General features: G+C 44.8%; 1 protein-coding gene across 7 annotated transcripts in view; it reads left to right on the top strand.

Annotated features, from left to right (window-relative positions):
* zc3h12b (zinc finger CCCH-type containing 12B) overlaps positions 1 to 19,100 on the top strand; it is a 62,697-nt gene that overhangs the window by 20,119 nt on the left and 23,478 nt on the right. For 4 of the 7 annotated variants that reach the window (XR_009792533.1, XM_061803784.1, XM_061803787.1 and 1 more), the window contains exon 7: positions 1,433 to 1,504. Coding sequence is in view for 6 of the 7 variants with exons in the window: in XM_061803784.1 (XP_061659768.1) it covers positions 1,433 to 1,504 (72 nt within the window). In the remaining variant the exon portion in view is untranslated. Of the gene's footprint in view, positions 1 to 1,432; positions 1,505 to 1,620; positions 2,034 to 2,543; positions 2,602 to 10,045; positions 10,074 to 19,100 lie in introns of those variants that run through there. The other 3 variants (XM_061803785.1, XM_061803783.1, XM_061803786.1) reach the window with 3 other exon arrangements.

Raw genomic sequence — 19,100 nt, 5'->3', positions numbered from 1 at the left:
GTTCTCAGCATCAACCTCACTGACATTCCCAAGACAACACTGTGTGGTTCTCTTAAAAGCTCAACATGTAATTCTTTTTTTTTTTTTTTTGTTCTATGTTGAATTTGACAGTAAACGTCTCTTGAGAGCATGCACAACTTCAAGTAGTATTTTCAGACAAAAGCTTATTTTGCAACTCAATCCTTGTTTTTATACGTGAGGGTAAAAAAAGACAAATTTTGAGGACTATTAAATCTGGTAGGAGTTACTTTCAGGGTGAATTAAGGATATCGCTGACAATGTGTAAAGATATCATCCATCCATCCATCCATTCATCCATTTTCTTCAATGTTTATCCTCACGAGGGTCGAGGGGAGTGCTGGAGCCTATCCCGGCTATCAACGGGCAGGAGGTGGGCTACACCCTAAACTGGTTGCCAGCCAATCACAGGGTACATGGAGACAAGACAACAGTCGCACTCACAATCACACCTACGGGCAATTTAGAGTGTCCAATTAATTTTGCATGTTTTTGGAATGTGGGAGGAATCCGGAGTGCCCAGAGGAAACCCACGCAGGCATGGGGAGAACATTAAATCTCCACACAGGTGGGTCCGGGATTGAACCCGGGACCTCATAACTTTGAGGCAAACGCTTTACCAGCTAATCCACCGTGCCGCTGTTAAGATATCAATTAAGAGTAATTGAGGGATTTTTTCACCTGTTCTACTATACTGGTTGGCCAAATACTGCTGGATATTTACTCTAGCTTTCAATCTGACCCATGTACTTTAGATGTCGTCTTCCTAATAAAAACGTACTCACTAATAAAAACTACTGAGTGTTGTTTCTTTCCCAAACACTCCGTATAAATGAACAAAGCTTTCCAGTGAATGAACTGAACTGAATCAGTTTATGAAATGATTTGTTCTTTCAGCTCTGCTGTCACAATGAGTGAGTTGGCTGGGAACAGAAGTGGAACGGCTGTAGCATTTTGTCATCGCGTCTGAATCTTTGGCGAATAACCAATGAGCAGCTGTGATTGGGTGACAACCAGTTCAGGGTGTCCCCCACCTCCTGCCTGACGACAGTTGGGATAGGGTCCAGCACTGCCGCAAATCTTTTGAGGATAAGAAAATGGATGGATGGATGGATGGATGGATGGATGGATGAGCACCCTATGTACAGGCAGGGATGCGACATCACTAAATGTACTGTCATGTGATTTGCGATTCGTCAGCATTGTCACTCACTTCCGCGAATGACTAATAAGCACCCGGTTTCAGGCAGCACCGCAGGGTCGAGGGACGTGCTGAATGTACTATTAAACTGAATATACCATTAAACTGAATTTACTATTGAATTGAAAGTACTGAAGGCATCTGATGAATTGAAAGTGAATGGAATGTATACTTTTCCCCACAAGTGATTCATCTGTTGAACTTTTTCATTAGTGATTCCCCAAAGGAGCGACGTACTACTACATATGCAGGGAGCTGTTCTGCCATGCCTGATTCATGCAGAAGGTCAGTGCCAACAAGCACAATGCCAAATGTGTTTGCGCAAGGAACAGGGTACTAGATAGTGAATGTATCCATGAATGACTTTAACTCAAGAGTGAGAAATTTATTTGAAATTACAGTATATCGTGAATAGAAGGAGACCAAAAATTGAGCCTTGGGTGACCCCACAAACAAGAGCGCCATAGGAAGAGGAGGCATCTCCGAGCATGACGGAAAACGTTCTCTTAGCTACAGTATATAAGAATGAAACCAGTCCAATGCCACGACAGTGTTACCAAAATTATTTTTTCAGACAGCTGAGTAAGACTTTATTGGTCAACTGTCCCGCAACCCAGTTAGGATAAGCGGTTAAGAAAATGGATGTATGGATGTGTCAATGCTGAGCTGAGATTGAGTAGAATTAAAATGGAGGAAGTAGCAAATTGTTAGAGACCCGGAACCAAGCCATTCCAGAGCTGTGTAAGGAATGAAAGGCCAGATTAAAAGATATCGCCCCAGTGGATATTATTTCTAAAACCTTGGACACAGCTTTACGACTGGAGAGAACTTCACAGAGTTGTCATAATGCGAGAAAGCGTATGTGAAATAGAGGGTGAGATCTTGTCGTCGTATGTAAACCTCTTATGTTGTGAGTGTTTTACCTGGCGTTTAGTTGTCTATTTTTCCTTGGGCCACTGGGACTTGTCATCTCATCGGTGATTGTGTGGGGCAAAAAAAACAAGCGCCCGTCAAGACATTAAAAGCATTTTAACTTGTGTAAGTACATTAAAAAGATTGAAGTGTCTTTTTTAATTATTATTATTATATCACACTTGGGTGGCACGGTGGCTCAGCTGGAAAGCGTTGGCCTCACAGTTCTGAGGTCCCAGGTTCGATCCACGGCCCGCCTTTGTGGAGTTTGCATGTTCTCCCCGTACCTGTGCTGGTTTTCTCCCACATCCCAAAAACATGCAACATTAATTGGACCCTCTAAATTGCCCCTAGGTGTTATTGTGAGTGCGGCTGTTTGTCTCCATGTGCCCTGTGATTGGCTGGCAACCAGTTCAGGGTGTACTCCGCGTCCTGCCCGTCGACAGCTGGGATAGGCACCAGCACTCCCCGTGACCCTCGTGAGGAGAAGCAGCAAAGAAAATGGATATATATAGTTGTCATGGATGGATGGATGAATACAAAGAAATAAAATATTTAAAACAGGGTAAAAAAAAATCAATAAAAATGAATCAAAATCACCCAGTATGATTTCTTTCCACCGAAATAAAAATAACAGCAATACCACTAAAATTTTCTGGTGTTGCCTCCTTTAAAATGCTATTACAGCTACAGTGGTGCCTTGGTTCTCGAACACATTCCATTCCAGAAGGCTGGTTGAAAACCAAAACGTTTGAAAACCAAAGCACGTTTTCCCATTACAATGAATGAAAAATGAAATAATGCGTTCCAAGCTTAAAAGATTGTTTTTTTCAAGCAAATTTTTTTAGTTTTTCCTAAAAATAAACTGCATAGGAGAAATATATGTGTAGTTTAAATACTTTATATAATTAAATAATTTGAGAAATACATTTGTTTTTTGCTTAAAATGCATGCTTTAGCCTAGTAGAGTATACTAGGCTGGGAGTGCATTGCCGTATCTGTAGCGACTCGGCCCCCAGCCTTGGAAACCTTGTTTTTATGAACAAAAGTGGAGAATAACTTTAAACAAGCAATAATGAGGGGGGGGAATAAACCAAATTGTTTTTAATTTACACAGAAAGTATGTAATGTAAAAAAAAAAAAAAGAAATAACTAAATGACTAGAGGTTGCTTTGCTTAACCACTTACTCAACTGACGGAGCTTTCGAGAAACATTAATCTCCAAATCGGACAAGTGGGAGACATCCGCTGATAAAAACCTCATCATCCAAACATTGAACTTTTGTTAGATTAATGAAATCTCGCTTCAGTACCTCTGATTGCTGCTTGAGAACATCCAGGGCCCTTGTGAGTACAGTCACAGATTTCACAGTTGGGTGTTGATCAGTTAGCTCTAGGATTTTTTTTGAGAGATATCGGACACCATGTTATTAGTAAAACACTGTACTTTGGTGTTCTTCTCACTGCAAAAGTGTTTCACACTCCTGCCGGCTCCATCACCAGTAATACACTTCAATACGGTGGATTTTTTTATTCCAGATTTGATATCCTCTGCAGTACCTTGTGATATTCCTCAGAAGAGAAGGGAGCCATCTTGGTGTTGCTAACACCAGACTTGTGTTAATCAGCAGGCTACACTCACGTAATGATGAAACAACTGATTCACCACAAAAAAGAAAAATAGTGTTCCACAGTTTTAAAAGTATCCAGGAATCGCTGCTTCAAAAATAATTAAGTAGAGAGCAAGAAAAATCAGCAATTAAAAAATGCCAACAGGGGCAAAGCAAGCAGAGCAAGGACTAAAACGCCTGCACTGTACGAGAAGTGAAAGTACGATTTCCGTTTAAATGTCTCGTCCAGAACTTATTTTAAAAACTAATTTTCACCACTTTTGGTCAGTGTACCGTGTCAAATAGTTATCTTGGCTTGTTGTTGTAGTATAAAAAGGGATCAGAATTTTATTTGTGGTTTTGACACATATTGTTTTCTGATTTGTAATACATCTTTGCTGGTAGTGGATGTATTTTTCAGCAGTTATATGAGAGGTTACCATAATGTCAATGTTTTAGTTCTCATGAACTTTATCAGGCATGAAGTGTCTCAAGTTCTTTTCAAAGTTCATGCCATTTCTGATACACACATAATACACACACTGCAGCTTTCTTTCTGTCTGCTCCTGTGGTGTGAGACTGAATTAGACCTTAAGTATTACATATTTGATTTTAATCAAATTTTGATTTTATCAGAGATTTTGTGGTTGAGGGGCTCATTCATTGTTAATCATTGTCTAAATTTAAGTGAGTCGCTCCTGCATTACTTCTGACTGGGCTTTTTTGAAGATGGAGTTAATGTTCATTTCCCACTTCAGGTCCTGAGTGAAACTGTTTTTCCTCAGAACTTGAAGGTCTCAATGGTTGACAGAAGACAGTTGGACAGTGTGAGGGGCAGCAGTGGTGAAGGATGCCTCCTGAAGTCCACAATTATTTATACAGTCTTTAGAGTATTCAACGCCAGCCCAATGGGAGCACAAGCCAGTGCAATCTGTAGGGCGGTCCCAAGCCCGGATAAATGCAGAGGGTTGCGTCAGGAAGGGCATCCGGCGTAAAAACTGTGCCAAACAAATATGAGCGGTCATCTAAAGAATCCCATACCGGATCGGTCGTGGCCCGGGTTAACAACGCCCGCCCCCGGCACTGCTAACCTGCAGGGCGTCGGTGGAAATTCAGCTATTGTGGGTCGAAGACAAAGAAGAGGAGGAAACCTGATCCATCGTCAGAAGAAAAAGAGGAATGCACAGAGCCTGCAACTGAGTGTAGGGACTTTGAATGTTGGGACTATGACAGGAAAAGCTCAGGAATTGGTTGACATGATGATTAGGAGAAAGGTTGATATTCTGTGCACCCAAGAGAGCAGGTGGAAAGGTAGTAAGGCTAGGAGTTTAGGAGCTTGGTTTAAATTATTCTACCACGGAGTAGATGGGAAGAGAAATGGAGTAGGGGTTATTTTAAAGGAAGAGCTGGCTAAGAATGTCTTGGAGGTGAAAAGAGTATCAGATCGAATGATGAGACTAAAATTTGAAATCGAGGGTGTTTTGTATAATGTGGTTAGCGGCTATGCCCCACAGGTAGGATGTGAGCTAGAGTTGAAAGAGAAATTCTTGAAGGAACTAGATGAAGTAGTTCTGAGCATCCCAGACAGCGAGAGAGTTGTGATTAGTGAAGATTGTAATGGACATATTGGTAAAGGAAACAGGGGCGATGAAGAAGTGATGGGTAAGTACGGCATCCAGGAAAGGAACTTTGAGGGACAGATGGTGGTGGACTTTGCAAAAAGGATGGAGATGGCTGTAGTGAACACTTATTTCCAGAAGAGGGAGGAACATATAGTGACCTACAAGAGTGGAGGTAGAAGCACGCAGGTGGATTATATTTTGTGCAGACGATGTAATCTGAAGGAGATTACTGACTGTAAAGTAGTGGTAGGGGAGAGTGTAGCTCGACAGCAGAGGATGGTGGTGTGTAGGAAGATTAAGAAGACAAAGGTTGAGCAGAGAACCATGTGGTGGAAGCTGAGAAAGGAAGAATGCTGTGCGGCCTTTCGGAAAGAGGTGAGACAGGCTCTCGATGGACAGCAGAAGCTCCCGGAAGACTGGACAAGGACAGCCAAGGTAATCAGAGAGACAGGCAGGAGAGTACTTGGTGTGTCTTTTGGTAGGAAAGGGGAGAAGGAGACTTGGTGGTGGAAGCCCAAAATACAGGGAATCATACAAGGAAAGAGATAAGCGAAGAAGTGGGACACTGAAAGGACTGAGGAGAGGCGAAAGGAGTACATCGAGATGCGACGTAGGGCAAAAGTAGAGGTGGCAAAGGCTAAACAAGAGGCATATGAAGACATATACACCAGGTTGGACACGAAAGAAGGAGAAAAGGATCTCTACAGGTTGGCCAGACAGAGGGATAGAGATGGGAAGGGTGTGCAGCAGGTAAGGGTGATTAAAGATAGAGTTGGAAATGTGTTGACTGGTGCCGGTAGTGTGCTAAATAGATGGAAAGAATACTTTGAGAAGTTGATGAATGAAGAAAATGAGAGAGAAGGAAGAGTTGAAGAGGCAAGTGTGAAGGACCAGGAAGTGGCAATGATTAGTAAGGGGGAAGTCAGAAAGGCACTCCAAAGGATGAAAAATGGAAAGGCAGTTGGTCCTGATGACATACCGGTAGAGGTATGGAAGCAATTTGAAGAGATGGCTGTGGAGTTTTGACCAACTTATTCAACAGAATACTAGCGGGTGAAAAGATGCCTGAAGAATGGAGGAAAAGTGTTCTCGTTCCCATTTTTAAGAACGAAGGGGATGTTCAGAGCTGTGGGAATAAAGTTGATGAGCCAAACAATGAAGTTATGGGAAAGAGTAGTGGAGGCTACACTCAAGATAGAAGTAAGTATCTGCGAGCAACAATATGGTTTCATGCCTAGAAAGAGTACCACTGATGCATTATTTGCCTTGAGGATGCTAGTGGAAAAGTACAGAGAAAATAAGAAGGAGCTACATTGTGTCTTTGTGGATCTAGAGAAAGCCTATGACAGAGTACCAAGAGAGGAACTGTGGTACTGCATGCGTAAGTCTGGTGTGGCAGAGAAGTATGTTAAAATGGTACAGGACACGTATGATGGCAGCAGAACAATGGTGAGGTGTGCCTTAGGTGTGACAGAAGAATTTAAGGTGGAGGTGGGACTGCATCAGGGATCAGCTCTGCGCCCCTTCCTGTTTGCAGTGGTAATGGATAGGCTGACAGATGAGTTTAGACTGGAATCCCCTTGGACCATGATGTTCGCAGATGATATTGTGATATGCAGTGAAAGCAGGGAGCAGGCGGAGGAACAATTAGAAAGATGGAGACATGCACTGGAAAGGAGAGGAATGAAGATTAGCCGAAGTAAAACACAATATACGTGCGTGAATGAGAAAGGTGTAGGGGGAAGAGATAGCGACGGTGGAGGACTTCAAATATTTAGGGTCAACAATCCAGAACAATGGTTAGTGTGGTAAGGAAGTGAAGAAACGGGTCCGAGCAGGTTGGAACAGCTGGCGAAAGGTGTCTGCTGTGTTATGTGACAGAAGAGTCTCTGCTCGGATGAAGGGCAAAGTTTACAAAACAGTGGTGAGGCCGGCCATGATGTACAGATTAGAGACGGTGGCACTGAAGAAACAACAGGAAGCAGAACTGGAGGTGGCAGAAATGAAGATGTTGAGGTTCTCGCTCGGAGTGAGCAGGTTGGATAGGATTAGAAATGAGCTCATTAGAGGGACAGCCAAAGTTGGATGTTTTGCTGACAAGATTCGAGAGAGCAGACTTCGATGGTTTGGACATGTTCAGAGGCGAGAGAGTGAGTATATTGGTGGTAGGGTGCTGAGGATGGAGCTGCCAGGCAAAGGAGCGAGAGGAAGACCAAAGAGAAGGTTTATGGATGTGGTGAGGGAAGACATGAGGGCAGTTGGGGTTAGAGAGGAAGATGCAGAAGATAGGCTAAGATGGCAAAAGATGACACGCTGTGGCGACCCGTAACGGGACAAGCCGAAAGGAAAAGAAGAAGAGAGTGTTCAACGCCAGGTTGTGTTGGTAACACCAACACTTCAGTCTTGCCACTTCGTGTCAATAGGCAGACTCGTTGCAGTCTTTGATGAGGCTGATTACTGTGGCGTCAGCTGCAAACTTCAGGAGTTTTACAGCCGGGTGTCTTGAGGTGCAGTCGTTTGTTTAGAGCGAGGAGAGCAGAGGGGAGAGGAGAAAACGTTGGGGTGCCCCGGTGCTGATAGTGCGTGTTGGTGAGGTGGTGTCCCCCAGCCTCACCTCCTGTTTCCCACATATCAGGAATTTGTAGATTCACTGGCAGTGAGCTGGAGAAGCTTAGAGGAGAGGGGTTCAGGGATAATGGTGTTAAAAGCAGAGCTGAAGTCCACAAACAGGATACTTGCCTAGGTTCCCTCACTGTCCAGATGTTCAAGGAAGAAGTGCAGACCCATGTTGACAGCATCATCCGCAGACCTGTTAGCTTGATCGGCAAACAGCTGGGGGTCCAGCTGGGGACCTGTGACACTTGTGAGGTGGTCCAGTACAAGACATTCAAAGAACTTCATGACCACAGATGTTGAGACAACAGGCCTGTAGTCAATAAGACCTGAGACTGCCGCTTTTATTTTGGACCGGCACAATACTGAAGTGTTTGAAGCATGTTGAAATTCATACAGTTCTGGGGACCCGTTGAAGATTTTTGTGAAGACAGGAGCAAGTTGATCTGTGCAGACTTTGAGACAGGAGGGGAAACAAGGTCAGGCCCAGCGCTTTGTCTCTCTTTTGTTTGAAAATCTGCCTCACATCTCGTTCATGGATGTCAAGCGGGGGAGTTGGAGATGTTGGAGTTGTTGAAATTGACAGTGATGTGAAATTCTGGGTGTGTGGAGTGAAAGTGTGCTTTTCAAATCTGCAGTAACGGCTGTTTAAGTCGTTGTCGAGCTCACAATTGTTATCTACTGGGGGGTTCAACGCTTAGTGAGCGATTTGTGCCAGACTGATTTGGAGTTGTTAGCAGAAAGATGTTTTCCCAGTTTTGCTGCATAATCCCTCGTGGTAGTGTTAATTTTTTTCATCAGCAGGTTTCTTGTGCGATTGTAGAGGACCCTATCTCCACTACGACAGGCGACCTCTTTGGCCTGGCGGAGTTGCCCAAGTCTGGCTGTAAACCAGTTAGTTGTTTTTGAATGTGAGAAAAGTTTTTGTCGGTACACACACCTCCTCACAGAATTGACAACGCGGTAACAATATCTTTGAATTCATCTTGACTGGTTGCAAAATTTTCAAAGACACTCCAGTCTGTGCAGTCAAAGCAGGTTTGAAGTTTTGCCTTGTTGGTCCACTTTTTAACTGATTTTACCAAAGGCCTCGCGCACTTAAATACTTGCCTGTATCTAGGTATTGAGTAGATTAAGCAGTGATCAGAGGACCCTAGGGGAGGGTGGGAATTACATGCTTCTTATATTTAGGGAGTCCATGGTTAAGTTTAGCTGTGTTAAAATCTCTTGTGATAATGAGGGGTGATTCTGGGTGCTTTTTCCTCAATCTCGTTGACCTGCTCGGCGAGTGTTAGCAGTGCTGCGTTCATTCTATCTTTGGGCGGAATGTACGAGAATGAAATGGACGCACCGAGTAAAACGGCTTTCAGTTCAAGAATGACTCCAAAAGCATCCTGGGGTGTGTGTTGAGGTGTGTAACATCTGTGCACCATTTCTCATTGATATAGAAGCATATTCCACCAACTTTCGATATTGAGACGAGCTCTGCGATGTGGTCCGTCCGAAAAAGATGAGTCGCGTTCACAAAGCCAAGTCTCCTTGAAGCACAGGGCGGAAAAACTCTAAGGTTTTTGAAGGTCTTGATCAGAAATTGAAGTTCATCCATTTTGTTGCAGAAGGAGCGTAGATTCATAAGATGAATCGACGGAACCGCCAGTCGGTGTCCCCTCCTGCCAAGTTGAACTTATGTACTGGATCGTGAGCGTCTGTGCCATCTTCGATGTGACGCTCCGTAGATAGCAAATAATGAATGAATAAATTGTAATATCTATGTGTATAAATTTGAGGCTTGTCCAGCAGAGCTTGGTCTTTGCTAAAAGACACAATTGTTGATTGAACCACACTACAATTACTCACTTATCTGTAAGTCTTGTAAATATGTGGTAGCATTTTAGTTTGTCGCACAGATAAAATATAGCTGCGTGGAATTGTGTTACCTTTTAAGTCACCTAATTTTGAAGGTATGCAAGAATGAGTGTTGGATAAAAAATTATCTGCTTCACCCACTGAAACACGGTAGGACGAGAGAATAGTGAGTGACTCATTGATTTTTTTTTTCTCGAGTGAAGTCATGCAAGCTGAGCAACAGCCCAGGGGTCATTTGGTGATGACAGCAGTGATAGGCCACTTGCAGTGATCGGCCACTTGTTTGGATCAGATGCTCGTGGGTGGCTTCCGATCAAGTGATGTCAGAGGACTCAGGGTACAGTATCAGCTCATACGGGGTGAAGTAGGCTACACCAGAAAGGTCAATAACATTAGTCATGATTACTCATAGTTGGAGCCCACACATAAAAAACAAGTTAAGTTTCTTGATGGCGATTGGTCAGTGCTAAGACTTTGTTAAACCGTATATACACTGGACGGTCCAAGTAGGAAAGTGGCACAGAATAGAATTCAACATCGTTTTTCAATATGTACTTTGTGAAATGTTCATTACCATTGGTTGACTCCATTCATTCAGCTAATTGCACGATCTGGTCTGAATAAATGATCTATGTTAGGCTGGGTTTAAGTAAAAGTGTGCTAAAATGACTGTATAGCATCTTATATAAGGTTTTGGGCGGCACGGTGGAACAGGTGTAGCGCATTGGCCTCACAGTTCTAAGGACCGGAGTTCAAATCTCGCCCCGCCTGTGTGGAGTTTGCATGTTCTCCCCGTGCCTGTGTGGGTTTTCTCCGGGCACTCCAGTTTCCTCCCACATCCCAAAGACATGCATTAACTGGAAACTTTAAATTGCCCCTAGGTCTGATTGTGTGACTGTTTTCTGTCTCCATGTGCCCTGTGATTGATGGCAACCAGTTCAGGGAGTACCCTGCCTCCTGGCCGATGACAGCTGGGATAGGCTCCAGCATTACCGTGACCCTTGTGAGGATAAGCAGCTCAGAAAATGTATGTATGTATGTATGTATGTATGGATATCATCTTCTGTAGAAGAAAAGCGAATGCTGTCATCTGGATTCCTTTATTTGTTGTTTAATTTATGAGATATGATTTTAAAATTAAACAAAATATTAATTTAAACAACAATAAAGCAAGCTGAAGTTCCATTCCCAACTGTTACATCCATGTTATGCCTTTTTTTTTTTTTTTTTTTTTTTTTAAAGCTGAGTAATATTATTTCCCATCAACCACTTCAAACAATCCAAATTGGAGGAACTGTGAATCGCAGGGCCACTTTTGATTCCTCAGCAATCCATTTTCCTTCTCTCATCTGAGGTTAAGTCGCAGGGCAGCAACATGAGTAGGGAGGTCTCGGCTTCTCTCTCCCCAGCCACTTTGTTCAGGTCCTCCGGGGGGACCTTGAGGCATTCCCAGACCAGCTAAGAAACATAGTCTCTCCAGCGTTTCCTGGTTGGAATGGCCCCAGAATATCTCACCTGAGAGGCCCAAGCCACCTCATCAGGCTCTTCTTGATGGCTATTCGAGCCCCACACACACTACCAAGCTTCTCACCCTATCGCTAGCAACAAGCTCAAACACCCTTCAGAGGAAATTCGGCAGCTTGTATCCATGATTTCGTTCTTTCGGTCACAACACATAACTTGTGACCATTGGCTGGTTTTGTAAACTCCCATGTACTCTTGAAGACGCTGCTGAGTATAGAGCTGCTCAACTGTTTCGTCACCAGGATGAAAACCAAACAAGTCCTCCTGAATATGACATTTTACTTTTGTCCTGAATACGTAAACACTGAACACTAAAAAAACAAAGGAGATCATTGTGGAATTCAGAAAGAACCGAACTGAACTTGTTTCACTCTCCATTAACGGCGACTGTGTGGAGAAAGCCCACACATTTAGGGTCCTGGGAGTCCTGATCTCTGAGGCCTTCTGCTGGACACACAACACCTCAGCGGTCATCAAGAAACATCACCTCCACTTCCTGAGAGTCATCAGGAAAAAACATCCTGGACACAAAGTTCCAGCTGGCTTTCCACCCACTCATCCACCAGCCTGCTGACGTACTGTGTCTCGATCTGGTCCGGGAGCAGCACGGAGGCAGAGGACGATCAAAGCAACACAAAGATCATTGGCTGCCTTCTCCCCTCCATGAAAGTAATTTACTATTCTCAGTGCTTCAGCAAAGCTCAGAACATTATTCAGGACACTCCACACCGCAGTTTTCAACTCATTGAGCTCCCGCTCAGTTGCACAAAGACAAGGACCAACAATTTTTTTCGAGAGAGCCATCACCACCCTGAACTCTAATTTTTCCTCTCGCCGCGCTATTAATGGGAAGCCCAGCTGATTTCAACATTGTGTGCAATACATTTTAAGCATTCCATTTGACACATCAATTTTTTTTTTTAATTTTTACGATTTTTTTGATCCAAATGTTCATTTATTTTTTCAATTTTTTTACCTTGCTTTTATGTATGCTCTGATAAGGAGTTCTCCTATTTCATTGTACAGTTTAATAGTATAACATTATATTAATATATATAATATATAATATAGTATAATCAGAGAGAAATTACATTCATTCATGATTTAGCTGCAATATAGACTCATACAGAGACTCCTGATGACTGATGCAGTGAAGGAAAATTACATCGTGATCAAAATTTTGTTCTTTCACTTCATCTTGCACTCTTGTCAGCTATTGGATATTTTTTCCAGTGAAATTTGACAATCCATCCGTGAGGACACCGACATGTTAACACCAAGGGAGCGTCATTTTCTCAGCGACAGTGCACAGATGTTCATCCAAGTTCTCATGTTTTCCCCTCCAGTGACTCTATGCTCAAAAGCTCCTCAGTTATCTCAAATTCCTTTGATGAAAATCACCTGAGCAGTGTCTTTTATGTCATTACTTTAATTCAGTGGTTGTGAATATAACTTGAAGGTCTTTTGTTTAACTGACTTCAGCAATCAGTTCCAAGTCACTGTCCTCTATGATAAACTATTTTTTTTCAAATTTGCTTTTTCTCCGGCACGGTGAGGCAGCTGTAAAGCGTTGGCCTCACAGTTTTGAGGACCTGGGTTCAATCCCAGCCCCGCCTGTGTGGAGTTTTTGCATGTTCTCGCCGTGCCTGCTTGGGTTTTCTCCGGGCACTCCGGTTTCCCACATCTCAAAAACATGCAACATTAATTTTAAACTCAAAATTACCTGAAGGTGTGATTGTCTGTCTCTGTGTGCCCGGCGATTGGCTGGCAGTTCATGTACCCTGCCTCCTGCCCGGGATTGGCTCCAGCACTCCTGCAACCCTTACGAGGATAAGCAGCTCGGAGAATGGATGGATGGGTTCGCTTTCGCTCTGGCGGCATGGTGTCACAGCTGTTAAGCGTTGGCCTCACAGTTCTGAGGACCAGGGTTCAATCATTGCCCTGCCTGTGTCGAGTTTGCATGTTCTCCCGTGGCTGCGTGGGTTTTTCTTTGGGCACTCCAGTTTGCCCCCACATCCCAAAAACATGCATTAATTGGACACTCTAAATTGCCTCTAGTTGTGATTGTGAGTCTCTATGTGCCCAGTGATTGGCTGGCAACCAGTTCAGGGTGTACCCTGCCTCGTACCTGTTGACAGCTAAGATAGGCTCCAGCATTCCTGCGACCCTCGTGACGATAAGCAACTAAGAAAATGGATGGATGGATGGATGCTTTGGCTCCCTGGCCATGAGGGCCATTGCCAGGCCACTGCTCTGCCAGACACCTGTTTCGCATTTGCCACTCTAATCGACAAGGCATTTAGGTTTAGAATTTGTTACTGGCATTTGCCAGTTCGTTGCGTTGCATTTACTGCATTTTGGATTATCCACTATTCAGCGTAAGTCTAGTGTAGAGCTATCCTTGTCACAGCGAGTCTGTGCCGTTGAAGTTTGTCCAAATCTTGTCAAGTTTCTTAGTTTGTTCCATAGTCATCGGACCTCGCTTCATGTTTGTTTTTGTGCCTCTGCCTTGTCGGACTGCTACACCAGGTATTGACTAATTTCTGGAATACACTCTGATCATTATATAGTTGCCTGAAAGTCCTGCATTTGGGTCCGTCCCCATATCGCCGGATCTTGACAGAACAAACTGGAAAGTACAGGACCCAGCAGTGAAGACGCACCGTTGCCGACCACCCCACCGAGCATGCCGCCTGCTTGAGGACCAAGCATCTCCTATCCGGGTGGGCTCTGTTATGTCATCCTCTCCTACCTTGTCACCTGCACAGCACATGTGTCATGATTTCTTCCCAAACACGTCCCACTCACCACCACATATCTTGTTGGACTCGGATTTTTCGGATTACGAGGAAGATCTGAATTTATATAACCGGCTGCCAGATTCCGACTCGGATGATGACTTTGAATTTTCTCTCCCGGTGATGAGTCTCAGTAAGTTTGTTTCGCAGTCCAACACTCCAAGCCCCCGAGTGCCTTCGCCCTGTGCGTCCAAGTCCTCTTCCTCTAATCCTTTCTGGGGAATCCGTTTGGGCATCTACCCGGGCCCTCCACGTGGGGGCCAGAGGAAACGCCCAAGTAAGGGGCCGCCTTGTGCCTCCCACAGCTTTGCGACCAAGCCACAGCCGACATCCGCCCATGATTCGGCGGCGGCCAAGGCACAGTGGACTATCGCTTCCGCCCCAGCAGCGACCAACCCACAGCCAACGTCCATCTACATCTCGCCGCCAGCTGAGCCTCAACCGACTTCTGCTGATGACTCTAAGCTGATCTATGAAATTGTAGATCTCATGGACGGGATTCAGCGGAAATTAAAGAATCTCGTCACGGGATGGCCAAAGCTGATTCAAGCCCATGCATCGGTGATGAACGACCCGCTGCCAAGCCATGCTTACGTTGTGGTGGTGACAGACTCGCTGCCACGCCACGTTCGCGTCACGGTGGAGACCGAGCCGCCGCCAAGCCACACCCATGCCTTGGTGTTGATCAATCCTCGGCCGCCTGATGACCACGTTTCAGCAGCCACTGATCCCCAGCCGTGTGACGACCACGGTTCAGTGGCAACCGATCCTTGGCCACCCGATGACCAAGTTCATGCTTCGTCGGCGACTGATCCTCGGCCGCCTGACGACTACGCTTCAGCAGCGGCCAATCCTCGACCGTCCGATGACCCCGTTCACGCCTCGTCAGCGACTGATCCTCGGCCGCCTGACGACAATGCTTCAGCGGCGACCAATCCTCGGCCGCCTGATGACCACGTTCACGTTTCGTCAGCAACCGACCTCCGGCCGCCCGATGACCACGTTCACACCTGGTCGACAACTCCTCCACGGGACCCCAACTCGGCAGCGCCGACTCCTCCTTGATCATTACGGCCGCCGAGAGGCTGCCCGTCTTGGCCGCGATGACCCCTCCACGACCGCCTCAATTTGATGCCAGCGGCGATCCGTCCACGGCCACCTCACGTTCCAGTTCCGGTGGCGACCCGTCTTTTGCCGTCTCAAATTTCTGTTCCGGCGTCGACCTGTCCTTTGCTGCCTCACGTTCCTATTTCGGTGGCGACCGATCCCCGGCTGCCTTCCGCTCCTGTTTCGGTGGCGACCAATTCCCGGTCACCTGACGACCATGCCTTGATGGCGACCAATCTTTGGCTGCATAATGACCACATCTTGTCAATCTGTGGGGCTGGTTGTGCCCTCCCCCCAGCCCTCATCCCTGGTCATATTTTTGTTTTCTTGTTCTGTTGCATCTGGGATCTGTGCCTTGGGGATGGCGACCAGGCATTTAGGTTTCGAATTTGTTACGCCCATGAGGGCCGTGCCCAGGCCACTGCTCTGGGCGGGATGACCACTGACAGCTGTCACACAGCTGTTTCACATTTGGCACTCTAATCGACGAGGCATTTAGGTTTAAAATTTGTTTCTGGCATTTGCCAGTTTGTTGCGGTGCATTTACTGCATGTTGGATTCTCCGCTATTGAGCGCAAGTTTGGTGTAGAGCTATCTTTGTCACAGCGAGTCTGTGCCCTTTTAGTTTGTCCAAGTCTTGTCAAGTTTCTTGGTTTGTTCCATTCATCGGACCTTGTTTCGTGTTTTTGGATAAGGCCTTTAGTCTAGCGTTTTTGTTTCGTGTTTTTGGATAAGGCCTTTAGTCTAGCGTTTTTGTGTCTCTGCATTGTCGGACTGCTACACTAGGTGTTGACTTATTTCTGGAATAAAGCTACTCTGATTATTATGTCATTGCCTGGAAGTCCTGCATTTGGGTCCGTCCCCGTGTTGCTGGATCTTGACAGCAAGTGACAGTTGATTCTGCATTCTTTGAAAAACTCAACAGGTTCTTGACATATCAGACATATGCTATCAGAAGGTATTATATGTAGCTTTTGATCTGACTTCTATGAAAAAATATTCCTTCCATATATTCCATATTTCCTTCTCTTTAGTCTGCTCAATTTCACAGTAGAGCTCAAATGGGAATATGTAAATGAAAGTGAATTAAAGATCATTATTTTTATATGTGGGAAATCTCAAGAATCCCATACCGGATCGGTCGTAACCCAGGTAAACTATACAGGTTAACTGGCTCCGGCACCGCTGACCTACAGGGCGTTGGTGGAAATTCATCTTATGTGGGTCAAAGGGAAAGAAGAAAGGGAAAACAGATGCGTTGGCAGAAGAAGAAGAGGAATGCACAGAGCCTACAACTGAGTGTAGGGACTTTGAATGTTGATGGGAACGGAAAAGCTCAGGAGTTGGTTGACATGATGATTAGCAGAAAGGTTGGTATATTGTGCATCCAAGAGAGCAGGTGGAAAGGTAGTAAGGCTAGACGTTTAGGAGCAGGGTTTAATTATTTTACCATGGAGTAGATGGGAAGAGAAATGGAGTAAGGGTTATTTTAAAAGAGCTGGCTAAGAATGTCTTGGACGTGAAAAGAGGATCAGATTGAGTGATGAGCCTGAAACTTGAAATTGAGGGTGTTATGTATAATGTGATTAGTGGTTATGCCCCACAGGTAGGATGTGACCTAGAGGTGAAAGTGAAATTCTGGAAGGAACTCGATCAGTGTTTTTCAACCTTTTTTGAGCCAAGGCACGTTTCTTTCATTGAAACCAGCTGAAAATGCGGAAGACAGCTTATTGTAACAAGATAAGTGTGATATTATTAATATAAGCTTTTTGTTTAACATTTGAAGAATGATGCTATATTATAATGTCTTGAATTAAAAATAGGAATCTAATAAACACAAAGAAAAAAGTATTTTGTCATCTTTCATATCGATGCTCACTCAGTGTAAAACCTGGGTCTGTTTGGATGAACACAGAGATGATATCCTGGCAGGAATCGATGCAAGACTCATCCTCCACAGTTCACAGTCTTTCTCTGCTTTTAGTTTTTACAGCAGTCAGACTTGAAAATTTCACCTCACACAGGTAAGTTGTGGAAAATGGGTGCAACGTCAAAACAGCTTTGTTAGCCAGCATGGGGAACTCATTGGGAGCTGCCAACCAAAAACTGTCCAAAGTGAGGTTTGCAAAACTTAGCTTGAGACCACGATCTCGTCTCAGTTCAGTTAGTTCCTCCTGTTCCTGTAAAGTCATGTCCCTTCCAACAGCTGATGCCAATCTGAATGGGTCCCTAACCCAGGCAAGGCACTCTGTGGAGGCTGAAGAGAAATAAAATGACATCTTCTCCTCAAGAGTTTTCAAATGTTGAACTATTATCTCACACAGTGCAGCAGTATTAACATGTTGCCATTTCTTGCTGAGTGGGAACATTCTAAGATTGCCACATTCCACATGTTGCTGCCAGAGTTGCACTTTTGAATCCATTTATTTGATCTGTACTTGTAAGCAGGTTTTCATTTCGGCCTTGCATTCGTGTGTTCAGTTCATTCAGGTGATGAAAATATCTGCCAGGTATGCCAGCCTTGCACACCACCAACCATTTGCAAGCAGCTTTGCGTAATCAGACCCCTCAATTGTCAGAAACACTTTAAAGGGCTACCGTCATGAAATGGATGATTTTTCGTATGTTATTAATGAAAAAACGTCAGCCAATATGGGCCCATGCGTTTTTTCACCATAAAACATGACATATAGAGCTTTTTGTAATTCCCGCCATGAAAATCCTCTCGAGGGATTTGTTTTCGAGAAGAAGCATTTGTTTCCAGTGTTTGTTTCCATTAGTTTTACCTCCGGGAAGGTAGCTCGTTGTTCCTTCGTGTTAGCCAAAATGCTGGCTCATTGCATTGCTGGACATTGCTTGAACACTCGGGAGGATAGATTTACCCTTCACAAGTTTGCAAGAGACCCGGTTTGTTGTGAAAAATGGATTGCACAAGTGCAGATGACGAGAGCTTCGTGGGCTCCAAATGACAGGAAGGTGTGTATACAGCTACTAAAAAAAAAATAATAGTTTGGGGCAGACCACGTAATCCGTCTCTCATACCGTAATAAAAGATCCACATACGAAATATGTAGATGTGCGCGTCGGACGGCGTCGGGCTGCTGCGCGGACGCCGGCAAATCAGAAAAACCCAGCCAAGAATGCCTCACGCAGCCCCATGCACGCAGTACAGCACCCCGGCTCGACGGCATTCATTGCATACTGCGGCGGCTATGAACAACCCCCTAAAAGCAGCACCGCGAAAGTGGATCAGACGGGGATGGGGTTTGGCCGTGGTCGCATATCATCTGAATATGGCTCGAATCAATAGTGTAATATTGCCCCGAGGACTGGAAACAATAGTGTAATATTGCCCCGGTAACTTCACTCGGTTGTGTGGTGTTCTCCTTTCAAAAAGAGCTTCCGTGTCAGAAGGGGCGCGTTTGTCTCCCATAGTTAGGGTGCACCGCGTGTTTTCATTGGCGAATGTCCGGGTGACGTCACGGACGGAGGATGCAGCCAATATGGCGACCACTTGGATGTCGTAGAATGACACTTCTGCAACTTTGCGCCTGGATGATGCGCTCTCTGCTCACATAAATTTTTTCGTATGGACATTGAAGTGAAGAATATGTATTTTTCATTATAATATCTATTTTAGAATGTTTATAGGGATGACACTTGGGCTTTAAGTTCCTCTCACAGCTCATATACACAGGCCAGCACCTTGCTGCGCGACAACCACCGGACCTCCGTATGAAACAGCAAGGCTTTATGCTCCGCTCCCATTTCCTCACCCAAAGATGCAAATATGTGACTTTTCACAGGTGTTTCGTTTGGAGATGGTGTT

Source organism: Syngnathoides biaculeatus, chromosome 18, assembly GCF_019802595.1.
Source record: "Syngnathoides biaculeatus isolate LvHL_M chromosome 18, ASM1980259v1, whole genome shotgun sequence".
Lineage (NCBI taxonomy): Eukaryota > Metazoa > Chordata > Actinopteri > Syngnathiformes > Syngnathidae > Syngnathoides > Syngnathoides biaculeatus.
This window is presented reverse-complemented; position numbering and strand designations above follow the sequence as displayed.